This window comes from Salvelinus fontinalis, chromosome 19 (genome assembly GCF_029448725.1).
Source record: "Salvelinus fontinalis isolate EN_2023a chromosome 19, ASM2944872v1, whole genome shotgun sequence".
In the NCBI taxonomy this organism is placed as follows: domain Eukaryota; kingdom Metazoa; phylum Chordata; class Actinopteri; order Salmoniformes; family Salmonidae; genus Salvelinus; species Salvelinus fontinalis.
This window is the reverse complement of record NC_074683.1, coordinates 4,200,962-4,214,631: the sequence shown is the minus strand read 5'-3', so window position 1 is coordinate 4,214,631 and position 13,670 is coordinate 4,200,962. Positions and strand designations below refer to the sequence as shown.

The 13,670-nt window shown below is 42.7% G+C and overlaps 1 protein-coding gene across 1 annotated transcript in view; it reads right to left on the bottom strand.

Annotated features, from left to right (window-relative positions):
• Window positions 1-329: 329 nt before the first annotated feature.
• LOC129816163 (NGFI-A-binding protein 1-like) overlaps window positions 330-13,670 on the bottom strand; it is a 20,356-nt gene continuing 7,015 nt past the window's right edge. The window contains exons 4-8 of the mRNA XM_055870398.1: window positions 13,509-13,560; window positions 9,819-9,938; window positions 8,774-8,957; window positions 3,987-4,151; window positions 330-3,784 (exon numbers count right to left, since the gene is read on the bottom strand). Coding sequence (XP_055726373.1) covers window positions 3,696-3,784; window positions 3,987-4,151; window positions 8,774-8,957; window positions 9,819-9,938; window positions 13,509-13,560 — 610 coding nt within the window. The 3' untranslated portion in view covers window positions 330-3,695. The remainder of the gene's footprint in view (window positions 3,785-3,986; window positions 4,152-8,773; window positions 8,958-9,818; window positions 9,939-13,508; window positions 13,561-13,670) is intronic.

The following is a 13,670-nucleotide window of genomic DNA, read 5'->3' as shown; positions in this document are numbered from 1 at the left end:
CTCGTAGACGCTTTTACATCCACCTCTTTGGGGTTTTCTGAAGGCAGAACTAGCACAGTATTTGCTGAGGACACAAAAAGTCGCCCAAACCTCATCTAAGGTTGCTATCTCGATTCAGAGAGAGGATCTGCAACCCTATCAAAGAGGAGAGGACACTTTTACCTCAAATGAGTTCTCAGAAGTTGTTTTGGTTTGTCAAGCTAAGAACTTCTCAGAACTCTGGGCTCTCCACAAAGAACTCCATTTTTGTTCAACTTAGTTCAGTATAAAGCACATCAATCATTTTTTTAGGAAAAAGGACAGCAGCATGAAAAGTAATCCACCAGATCTAAAAAAATAAAGTTTAATGTTCATGTGCTGTATAACAAAGTAAATATATTAGTGTTTACAAAACAATTGGGTGCATGACAATGCATAACCTAATTATGTTTTTACCAACAACAACAGTGATAAGAGCAACTTCTATCGACAACAAACACAGTTTCATCCCACAGTTCTAAATGTATAATTCTACTGTATAATACGAAGCCGTTACAAGTTCAACAGAGTGTAAGAACAAAGGTAGGTGCAGAGGAACAGGAACTCACAGGGAGCTAAGGTGGTTCAGATAACCTCCTTTTGTGAAGCTGGTTGGTGGCAGCCTGGGTGCTGATCTGTTTCTGTATGAGCCAACTTGTCATTGCCTTACCTTATTTAGAGATGGCTATTTTGAATACAGAAACAGTCATGTACAGAATTAGGTAAACATTTCTGAATAAATCATACTGCCAAAAATGTTGCATGAAGTAGGGGGAATCTATTGAGACATTCAAATTACTTAAAAATACGTTTTTCAAATATAGGGTGAATGTAGACGTCCCATAGGCCATTAAATAACAATCCCCACTTAGGTAAATTAACAAAGATTTGCATGCTAAAAATTATTTGTGTTCTGAACAAAAATGCATCCATCTAATAGATTATAAAAATGTATATTTTATCCTCACATTTTGGTTGTTCACTAAATATAAAAATGCACATGTTTTTTTTTACTCCATGGTGTTGCAATGATCAACCCGGCAGTTGTTCAGGGCTTATCCTGGTTATTGTGTACGTGTCAGCATGCTTTGGATAGCCTCCCCTGACCAAAAGCTAACCACATCATTGTAGACATTGTCATCAAATGCTGTGCTCTAAAAACATGAAACACATCAAGTGGTAAATCACACAATTTCTATTTTTAGTGAATTGTCCCTTTAACTATTGCATGAGAATAGAGAACATAATATATCAGTGTAACTGAAAGAAGAGGTAATCATTTTAAACATCAATACAATTAGCGAGACAGCTAAACTGGTACGTGACTAAAATATGAATTTGAGAGGGAAACCTGACAAATGACATCATATGATGGTGGCTCTAAAATTTCCTGATCTAAAGTGACATTAATAGAGGACCCCAGTACCCCAGAAATGCATGTCATTGACTACATTACTCAAACGTTGCTATACATACATGTACAGCACATCATTCATGGGAGACTATCAGAAATGTGAAAAATACTTTGATGGAAATTCTAAAAACATGACGATGCATTTTAGAATCAAACAATAGTGCATATTTGTTACAGGTCATCTTGAGGATGGGTGTGGGCCGGGGTTACCTAGGACTATGGCTAACGCTAGTCAACAAGAAATAAAACAACTGTACAGTGAACAAGATCCCCAAAACTGGGACAACTAGACATTTGCACTGGGTTCCTCAACAACAGCTAGTTGGTATTGCTCTACTAACACACAATTGGTATTGTACTAATCAAAGTGAGATGGTGCGATGGTAAACCCTGCTTTCAAATTCAGTTATTACTGTTTTGTGGTTCACACTATTTTAAATTCCCTCCATTTAGTAAAATCGAGAAGGTCAACGTCTCCATTTGAAAATATGGCGGCTAAGACTACTTGTGCTTATTATTGATGGCTATAATACACACCCAACGTTATCACATAAAGTTGTCGTCCCATATACAGTGCATTTGGAAAGTATTCAGACCCTTTGACCTTTTCCACATTTTGTTACATTACAGCCTTATTCTAAAATTGATGACATTATTTTGACAGCTTTTGCAATTGTTTTGCAAATTTCCAAAAATAAATTCCAAAAAGAAAGTCACATTTACATAAGTATTCAGACCCTTTACTCAGTACTTTGTTGAAGCAGCTTTAGCAGTGATTAGCAGTGGTCCCGTGTGGCTCAGTTGGTAGAGCATGGCGCTTGCAACGCCAGGGTTGTGGGTTCAATTCCCACGGGGGGACCCAGTGTTCAATTCCCACGTGGGGACCAGGATGAATATGTATGAACTTTCCAATTTGTAAGTCGCTCTGGATAAGAGCGTCTGCTAAATGACTTAAATGTAAATTACATCCTCGAGTCTTCTTGGGTATGACACTACAAGCTTGGCACACCTGTATTTGTGCAGTTTCTCCCATTCTTCTCTGCAGATCCTTTCAAGCTCTGTTAGATTGGATTGGGAGCGTCGCTGTACAGCTTTTTTTCAGGTCTCTCCAGAGATGTTTGATCGGGTTCAAGTCCGGACTCTGGCTGGGCCACTCAAGGACATTCAGAGACTTGTCCTGAAGCCACTCCTGCGTTGTCTTGGCTGTATGCATAGGGTCGTTGTCCTGTTGGAAGGTGAACCTTCGCCCCAGTCTGAGGTCCTCAGCGCTCTTGAGCAGGTTCCTTCGACCTCATGGCTCTGACATGCACTGTCAACTGTCAACTGTCTTTTCAAATCATGTCCAATCAATTGAATTTACCACAGATGGACTCCAATAAAGTTGTAGAAACATCTCAAGGAGGATCGATGGAAAAAGGATGCATCTGAGCTCAATTTTGAGTCTCATAGCAAAGGGTCTGAATACTTATGTAAATATGGTATTTCTGTTTTGTTTTGTTATATACATTGGCAAACATTTCTAAAAACCTGTTTTCGCTTTGTCATTATGGGGTATTGTGTGCAGATTGATGAGGGACATTTTTTTATTTAATCCATTTTAGAATAAGGCTGTAACGTAACAAAATGTGGAAAAAGTCAAGTGGTCTGAATACTTTCCGAATGACCTGCACACCCTACTGTTAGTGCTTTGATCAAATCGGACCACATTGTCAAATTAAATAAGACTTTTCTGAGCCAAATCCTGGTTGACTCGAAGTGAAAGGGAATACTACCAGGATATTCTGGTGTTGTCCTCGTACACTCTTAACACACCAGAGCCAAACCTGTCCTCGTAACAACTGGGACATCCATCTTCCCAATCTGGACATAACTGACATCCTATAGTCCACCAGAAATATGTTTCCTTATTATACACAGCACATATTTAAATAACATTAATGACAAACACTTTTCAGAGTCAGAATTATGTATGTACAAAAACGACATCTACAGACCACTCGCCATCAGTCTTGATAGTAAGAAAGGAGAGAGGGGTGGGGGAATCAGCACAGTCAGTGAAAACACAAAAAACTGGGCTTCTACAAGGAAAGAAATAAAGGCTCTCTAGGTGCTTTGGCAAAAAATAAACAAAAAGTAAAATCCCTTTACTTGAGGCAACATTGGTTGTTAAGGCTCTACTGCAGTTGTGCTTTTTTAGTATTGACCGACGACTATGTTATGAGAGAGGGATGAGGAAGGAGGAGGAGTAGGAGGAGAAGAGGTGCTATCTGGAATCCTCTGGCTCTGATTTGATGGTCTTCTTGTCGGAAAGGTTGAGAGCCCCTTGGGAGAAGTCGGCCCCGTTTCCATTTTCTGGAATGAGAAAGAGAAAACAAATAGGAGTTGGATTATTATCAGATGATTCAGCATGAGTGAACTATGACAGAGAATTAACCAGCTGATTCAGTATCAAATGATTCAGAACGAAGGTTAAATGTGATGGAATCTTTGAGCTGATTCCATATCAAATGATTCATTGTGAATTAACTACAATAGAGAATATCTAGGTGCAGACCTGTGGCCAAAGTTTTGCCCTCGACATTGCCATGGTGACTCGTCGCCGGGGTCTTTCCCTCCCCGTTGCTGTGATGCCTCTTCAGCTCATTGGCTAGCTGTTTCCCCAGGGGTATGTCTCCATCTGACCTTTGACCCGCCACACGCAGGTTCAGTGGCCTCTCCCCTGCAAGAACACACAGCTAGGTAAGGCCAAATATTTTATAAAAACAGAATGACAATACAGTACTTATCTATTCAATTCTATTCTAACACTCAATTCAAACCATAAAAAGCCATTAAAACACCATTATTCAAAATAATGATTTGTGTCTGTTCTGTAGAAAATGCCATTATCTATGTCTCGCTCTGTAATGAATAGAGGCTGTTAAATGAAAGAGCGGTGTGTGTACTGTGTATAAAATAAAAAAGGTGTTAGTCACGCCACAATGCTGTCAATGAAGACCCATTAGATAGAGCACAAAGGATGCTGTGTACGTGTGTGTGTGTGTGTGTGTGTGTGTGTGTGTGTGTGTGTGTGTGTGTGTGTGTGTGTGTGTGTGTGTGTGTGTGTGTGTGTGTGTGTGTGTGTGTGTGTGTGTGTGTGTGTGTGTGTGAAGGGAAAGAGAATAAGCAGCATTAATACGACAGTGTCATGCTGTTGACTGTGTGAGGTTGTGGGTGTGAAAGGTGTCACCCTCTATCCTCTGTGTTCACCACGCACTCTTAAGAGGGCTTCAGATCAATACAATAGCAGCCTATGGTACTCAAAGCAAGCTTAAAGCAACTCATAGCATTTATGGTTATATAAGTCCGTTTTTCCCTATCTGAGGACCATACACACACGTGGATCCTTCCTGAAACTCCCCAAAATCTCCACAAACAGCTGACAAATGAATGGAAGAAATTAAAATTTGCCTGAGAAACTAAACATAAAGGCAAAATATTTAACCAGCACAAAAAGAATTGCGTCGGATGGTGGTACACTGAACCAATGTAAACTTTTATGCATTTTCCTTTCCTAAACGTCATTGAAACTACACCTAACCTGAACCTTAACCTAACCCTCGTTCCTAAACATAACTTCAAAACTTGATTACACTGAACAAAAATATAAACGCAACATGCAACAATATCAAAGACTTTACTGAGTTACAGTTCATATTTGGTATCGGTATTGTGGCAGCCGGCAGGGAGAGGTGAGGGGAGTGGTAATTGAGGAGAGAGATCTTGCAGGTAGCTGGATCCACCCACCAAGCCTTATATGGACTTTCTGCCCCAACGAGGAAAGGCTGTGGGTCATTAAGCCGGGGAGTGCTTGGGGATAAAGGAGAAAGCAGCCTGCACAAAAGGGCAGAGGTGAGAGACAAGAGAGGTATGAAGAGTGAGAGACAAGAGAGGTATGAAGAGTGAGAGACAAGAGAGGTATGAAGAGTGAGAGACAAGAGAGGTATGAAGAGTGAGAGACAAGAGAGGTATGAAGAGTGAGAGACAAGAGAGGTATGAAGAGTGAGAGACAAGAGAGGTATGAAGAGTGCGGGGTATGAAGAGTGCGAGGTATGAAGAGTGCGAGGTATGAAGAGTGCGAGGTATGAAGAGTGAGAGGTATGAAGAGTGAGAGACAAGAGAGGTATGAAGAGTGAGAGACAAGAGAGTTATGAGAACAAAATCTGTGTGATTGCCCGTTGTGACCTGGACTGTTGGACTACCCCCACCCCTCCTCCTCCTGCTGCGTACCGGATTGGCTGAGGACCCGAGTGTGAGGATTACCCCTGGAAAACGGAATGGACAAAGAGAACGGCTTGTGGACTGTGAGGTGACTGGTGAATTCCCGCTTCTTTCCCCATGTACCAAAATCCCTAATAAACTTCCGTTTTGCATTCGATTTGTGCTACTGGTGCATGTTTTGTTATTGAACTTGGTGACGTGGAAACCCCACGCCCTTGATCTTGCTACAGTATTTGCTGAGAAAGCAGCAGCTACCCTTCCTGGGATCCACACAACATGAAACATGACAATACAGAACTTTAATAGACAAGAACAGCTCAAGGTTAGAAATACAGACATTTAAAAATGGCACACGTAGCCTACATATCAATAGATACACACAAACTATCTAGGTCAAATCTATATGGCAGGTGAGTATGCAGGCCATGGAAGAACTGGGACATTTTCAGCTTCCAGGAATTGTGTACAGATCCTTGCGATATGGGGCCGTGCATTATCATGCTGAAACACGAGGTGATGGCGGCGGATGAATGGCACGACAATGGGCCTCAGGATCTTGTCACCGTATCGCTGCGCATTCAAATTGCCATAAATAAAATAAAATTGTGCTCGTTGAATGTAGCTTATGCCTGCCCTTTCCATATCCCCACCACCACCATGGGGCACTGTTCACAATGTTGACATCAGCAAACCGCTCTGACAACTGTTCAAACCGGGATTCATCCATGAAGAGCACACTTCGCCAGCGGCTATCGAAGGTGAGCATTTGCCCACTGAAGTCTGTTACAATGCCGAACTGCAGTCAGGTCAAGACCCTGGTGAGGATGACGAGCACGCAGATGAGCTTCCCTGAGATGGTTTCTGACAGTTTGTGCAGAAATTCTTCGGCTGTGCAAACCCACAGTTTAATCAGCTGTCCGGGTGGCTGGTCTCAGACGATCCCGCAGGTGTGGAGGCTGGATGTGGAGGTCCTGGGCTGGCGTCGTTACACGTGGTCTGCGGTTGTGAGGCCGGATGGACGTACTGCCAAATTCTCCAAAACGGCTTATGGTAGAGAAATGAACCATCAATTCTTTGGCAACAGCTCTGGTGGACATTCCTGCATGCCAATTGCACGCTCCCTCAAAACTTGAGACATCTGTTGCATTGTGTTGTGTGACAAAACTGCACATTTTTAGAGTGGCCTGTCAGTGTCCCCAGCACAAGGGGCACCTGTGGAATGATCATGCTGTTTAATCAACTTCTTGATATGCCACACCTGTCAGGTGGATGGATTATCTTGGCAAAGGAGAAATGCTCACTAACAGGGATGTAAACAAATTTGTGCAAAACATTTGAGAGAAATAAGCTTTTGTGTGTATGGAAAATTTCTGGCATCTTTTATTTCAGCGCATGAAACATGGGACCAACACTTTACATGTTTATATTTTTGTTCAGTATAATTTCGACCCCTATGGCTAAACTTATGTTTTCGTTCTGCCGGTGTAATATACACTTCCAAACATACAGTTGAAGTCGGAAGTTTACATACACTTAGGTTGGAGTCATTAAAACTTGTTTTTCAACCACTCCACAAATTTCTTGTTAACAAACTATAGTTATGGCAAGTCGTTTAGGACATCTACTTTGTGCATGACACAAGTAATTTTTCCAACTATTGTTTAAAGACAGATTATTTCACTTATAATTCACTGTATCACAATTCCAGTGGGTCAGAAGTTTACACACACTAAGTTGTCTGTCCCTTTAAACAGCTTAGAAAATTCCAGAAAATGATGTGATGGCTTTAGAAGCTTCTGATAGGCTATTTGACATCCTTTGAGTCAATTGGAGGTGTACCTGTGGATGTATTTCAAGGCCTACCTTCAAACTCAGTGGGAAAATTGTAGACCTCCACAAGTCTGGTTCATCCTTGGGAGCAATTTTCAAATGCCTGAAGGTACCACATTCATCTGTACAAACAATAGTATAAATACCATGGGACCACGCAGCCATCATACCGCTCAGGAAGGAGACGTGTTCTGTCTCCTAGAGATTAACGTACTTTGGTGCAAAATCAATCCCAGAACAACAGCAAAGGACCTTGTGAAGATGCTGGAGGAAACGGGTACAAAAGTATCTATATCAACAGTAAAACGAGTCCTATATCAACATAACCTGAAAGGCCGCTCAGCAAGGAAGAAGTCACTGCTCCAAAACTGCCATAAAAAAGCCAGACTACAGTTTTCAACTGCACATGGGGACAAATATCGTACTTTTTGGAGAAATGTCCTCTGGTCTTTTAAAACAAATATGGAACTGTTTGGCCATAATGACCATCATTATGTTTGGAGGAAAAAGGGTGAGGCTTCCAAGCCGAAGAACACCAACCCAACCGTGAAGCACGGGGGTGGCAGCATCATGTTGTGGGGGTGCTTTGCTGCAGGAGGGACTGGTGCACTTCACAAAATAGATGGTGTCATGAGGTAGGAAAATTCTGTGGATATTTTGAAGCAACATCTCAAGATATCAGTTAGGAAGTTAATGCTTCCAAATGGACACTGACCCCAAGCATTCTTCCAAATTTGTGGCAAAATGGCTTCAGGACAACAAAGTCAAGGTATTGGAGTGGCTATCACAAAGCCCTGACCTCAATCCTATAGAAAATGTGTGGGCAGAACTGAAAAAGCATGTGCTAGCATGGAGGCTTACCAACCTGACTCAGTTACACCAGCTCTGTCAGGAGGAATGGGCCAAAATTCACCCAACTTATTGTGGGAGGAAGGCTTGTGGAAGGCTACCCGAAACGTTTGACCCAAGTTAAACAATTTAAAGGCAATGCTACCAAATACTAATTGAGTGTATGTAAACTTCTGACCCATTGGCAATGTGATGAAAGAAATAAAAGCTTAAATAAATCATTCTCTCTACTATTATTCTGACATTTCACATTCTTAAAATAAAGTGGTGATCCTAACTAACCTAAGACAGGGAATTTTTATTAGGTTTAAATGTCAGAAATTGTGAAAAACTGAGTTAAAATGTATTTGGCTAAGGTGCATGTAAACTTCCGACTTCAACTGTAAATGTCTAATGTCTGACCTGGTTGTAGACTGGTGTTATCAGTGGAGCCTCCGTTGGTATGGTGGCGGTGCTCTGGGTCTGTGCTGTGTCTGAATTTGAAGCCCCCCATAGGAACCCTCCACTCCAGGGTCTGAAGTCTGTCCTGGGCCTTGGCCTCGTGGAGGATCTCCATCTGCCTGGCCAGCAGATGCTCCAGCTGCAGCTACAACACACAAACACAGATGCATATAATCAGTTCAAGATAAATGTCTAATGTTACACACACACATCCACACACATTAGAAAACACATAACACACAAAAAACTGAGCCTAAAGCTCTATCAAAGACCATCTAAAAGGGCAGCACAATCTTAAGTTCCTTCTCTAGTCTAGATACTCGTTGTTTACATGTATCTTTTGGGGTGGCAGGTAGCCTAGTGGTTAGAGCGTTGGGACAGTAACCAAAAGGTTGCTGGATTGAATCCCTGAGCTGATAAGGTACAAATCTGTCGTTCTGCCCCTGAACAAGGCAGTTAACCCACTGTTCCCCGGTAGGCCATCATTGTAAATAAGAATTTGTTCTTAACTGACTTGCCTAGTTAAATAAAAAATCTGTCAGCCATTTCCTGCATCTACACCATCTTGTCTGTTTCTCCAAAACAACAGAAAATAAGCCTGCATTTTGATGAGGGATAATTAGGTGGGTATTGGTGATGATGTCATAACTGACAAAGAGGGCATGGACGTGCTACCGCTTTACTTATTCTGTTTTTTCCTCAACTAGAAATGAGAAACGAGGATACAAACTGTATTATAAAACAAAATAGCTTGTCAATAACGCTGCTGATTAGTGGTGAATCTTCGCTTTCTCACATTTCTTCTAATTGGTATTACCCAGCCAATGCACCACCTGCAGATTGAATGTCAACTAGCCAGTAAGTCAGTCAGTCAATCAGCCAGCAAGCCATACAGTCGATCAGGCAGCCAAGCAGTTTACTAGCCAGCCAGTCTTTATGTCTGTTTGTCCGTCAGTCTGTCCAGCCGTCCCTCAGACAGTCAGTCAGTGAGTGGTAGTGTAGTCACCTGGATGTTGCGTCCTGTGGTCTCCTCTCCTTTAGACTTGGCTGTGGCCAGCTGCTCCCTCAGGGTCTCTTGTCTCATGTGGATGGCCTGCAGTGCCTCCTGGAGGTCAAAGAAGCCCTCCTGACACGATAAAGAGACAGAGAGAGAGAGAGACAGAGAGCGAGAGAGAGAGAGAGAGAGAGAGAGAGAGAGAGAGAGAGGTTACATGCCTACTCTTCGCAGATGACCTATGCCTGCTGTCACCCACAGCACATGGACTACAGCAGAGCCTGGACCTGCTAGAGCAGTACTGCCAGACCTGGGCCCTGGCAGTAAACCCCAAAAAGACAAAAATAATGATTTTCCAGAGAAGATCCAGATCTCAGGGAATTAGACCAAAGTTCTCAATTGGTACAAAATATATAGAGTACTGCACACACTCCAATAACTTAGGTTTAAAAATAAGCTCAACTGGACACCTTAATGAGGCAGTGAATGAACTGAGAGAGAAAGCATGCAGGGCATTCTACGCCATTAAAAAGACAATTTAAATTGAAATACCTATTAACATTTGGCTAAAATGTCATTGAACCAATTGCACCTTATTGCGAGGTGTGGGGTCCACTTGCAAAACAAGATTTCATCAAATGGGACAAACACCCCATTGAAACCCTGCATGCAGAGTTCTGTAAGATTATCCTACATGTCCAGAGGAAAACTACACACAATGCATGCAGGGCAGAATTAGGAAAATATCCAGTCATAATAAAAACTCAAAAAAGAGCAATTAAGTTTTGGAAACATCTAAAATACAGTGACCCCCTCTCATATCACTACCAAGCCCCGCAATGCCAAGAGCTGAGCAAAGAAAAGAGTCCCCTCATCCAGCTGGTCCTGGGGCTGACTTCACAAACATGTTCTACTAACACACTGAAACCTCAGGACCAGAACATCCAATCAATCAGGATAAACCAAATTACAACACAGTCAAAGCAGAACTGCATTGCTTATTGGGAAACACAAGTACGAACACAAAGCAAAATGCAGTGCTATCTGGGCCTAAATTGACAGTACACTGTGGCTAAATATTTGACCATGGTTACTGATCAAAACCTTAGAAAAACATTGACAAAGTACAGGCTCAGTGAGCACAGCCTTGCCATTGAGAAGGGTAGACACAGGAAAACCTGGCTCCCTGTAGAGGAAAGGCTGTGCAACCACTGCACAACAGCAGAACCTGAGACGGAGCTGCATTTCCTGACAAAATGTAAAAAATATAAAACAATTAGAGAGTGTAATTTCCCTTATTCAAGGTTTAAAGACCTCTCTGATGAGATTAGGCTACCAGTCCTGTTGGGGGAGGACGCAGAGCTGTGGGTTGGCAGCGCACTACATTGCTGCCTGCCATAAGTTGAGGGACAGTGTCTGACAAACCAATCAACCTGCACATGTACTCTACTGTATGCTTATTGTTATTGTTGAATGTATGGTTATTTTGACACTTGGTTATTGTTGTTACTGTTGTCCCGTTGACAATTTTGATTCTTATTTTTATTTTTATATTGTAAATATCCAATATAAGCTTTGGCAATATGTACATTGTTACGTCATGCCAATAAAGCAAATTGAATTGAATTGAGAGAGAGAAATATGCCACTATCAGACCATGGTCCCATTCAGATTTTCTCTCCTTTTATACTCCACTCATGATGCCTTCTAGCTGAAATAATGTCACCCAGTCTCACCAGAGGATGCTTGTCACACTTATCTCCTGTGAAAAATAACTGTTATATTTTCAGCATGTCTACCCTTAGATCTGTTTATGGGATTCTGAAGTTGAAATTGAGGTCTGAATAAGGAGACAGTGGGTTGCCAGGTTGGGTTGGGTTGAGAGGGCTGTCCCTCCTCTCTGTACAGGGTTTGTGGAAGATGTAGGGGGAAGGTTAACGCATGTCTACAAGTGACGTAAATCTGAACTCACCCTACCGCCACACCTTATGATTTATCACGCCTTCAAAGCACCCACAGAAGGTGTGGAGTCAGAGTGTGTGTATGTGAAAGAGAGGGAGAGACAAAGAGCATATGAGTATCGGTGTGCGGACAACCCAACTGCGCAAGTGCATGGGGGTGGGTGGTTCCGAGCGCGCCCATGCGGTGATGTCATGTAAACCTCAGGACTATGGGTAGGCGTGACTGAGCTCATTTGGGCTTTTGTGTTGTCCATGTGGGCGTGTGGCTGGCTCTTAATGGGAGGGTGGCAGTAGTGTGTGTGTGTGTGTGTGTGTGTGTGTGTGTGTGTGTGTGTGTGTGTGTGTGTGTGTGTGTGTGTGTGTGTGTGCGTGCGCGTGCGCGTGCGTGCGCGTGTGCGTGTGTGTGCGTACGTGTGCGTGCGTGTTTGAGATGGGGGTAGGGCAGAAGAGTGGGTGGGGATTCATTTTCTAACTCTCCATGGTTAACTCCAGTTAAGTCCTTTGTTGAGATAAATATGTAAAACTTCATCTCAAGGACACACAGTAACATGTAGTTAAAAGAAAACAACCAGGTTGTGAGAATAATTTGCCTTTAGTAAGAGAAAAGTGCTACAAAAAACTGAAAAGGTGTGTCATACAGCAGGAAAATGTTGAATTAAAATGTGGATTATAATCAATTTATTATGGCATTTTAATGTGGAAATTACAAACTTTAGAAGCCTTTTTAACCTTGAATACACTATACGTTTACATTGCCTGCTGTGCAGGAACATTTGCAGCAACAAAAGAGTGGTCAAATTAAGATCCTACATCTGTAGCAAATATCTTCAGTAGTCTCCAAAATATTCCAGAAAATATATTTTCGATGAAAACAATCCACTTCAACACATTCATTCATTCAAACAAATAACTGTATATGTTCTACCAAGGTCTGGTATGTGACTGCCCCAGAGGACTGAGAAACAGGGGGAAGGTGATGGGGGGCGTGGGCCTGCTAGCTAGTCTCACCCTGGCCCACCCCTGGTCTGTGGAGGCGTAGGGGAAGCTCACTCACATCAGAGATTTGGACCGTCATCAAACATACCACTGGAGAGAGATGAATGGACAGCTGCCATAAGCTCAGCTCACAACAGTTCCCTACACAAAGACACTCTTTACTTAACAACTCAAAACAACTCTTGTTTTTTTCTGGGGGAACTCTTTACTCAACACCTGCACTACACTATGAGGAACGGAACTAGAGAAGCATTGACACACTGACAGACAAAGCCCTCTACTACGCGGTATCCAACGCACTTCAAAAGACAAGGAGTGGACGCAGCAAGGTGTGTCAGTCAATCTCTCACTGTGGGTCCTCAGGGCGTTACGTAAGGCGTGGAGGAGGAGGTGACCTGATTCGACAGAGGAAGTTTTTATTCCGGTGAACTTTGATCTTTCCCCTACATTATGACACCCAGTAGTCTTGAGGGACACGCCCCCTGTCCGCCGAGCCCCATATACACGGCCAAGCTGGCTGACAGGCAGCTATGCAAACAAAAGGCACTGGACACACCCATCCAGAACCATGCACTATCGGTCTGTGGGAATCCGGGATTGTTAAGGGATTTACCCTTTCTAATCTAACAGCACACATGTGTTAGGAAACTGGGGATATAGGAGTGAGCTTTAACTTATATAAAGTCAAACTCTGTGGAAAGCTCCGTGGTCGTTGGATCATGCAGTGAGAAAGAGATGGGCTCACCTCTGTTTTAATCCTCTTGGGAGAAATCTCATCTCTATCACCGCATCGGGACCTACAGGAGAGAAAGAGATAGAGACAAACAGGGAGAGAGAGAAAGCGAGAGAGAAAGGACGAGAACACAGAGAGAGAGAACAAGACAGAGGGAGAGAGCGAGAGGGAGAA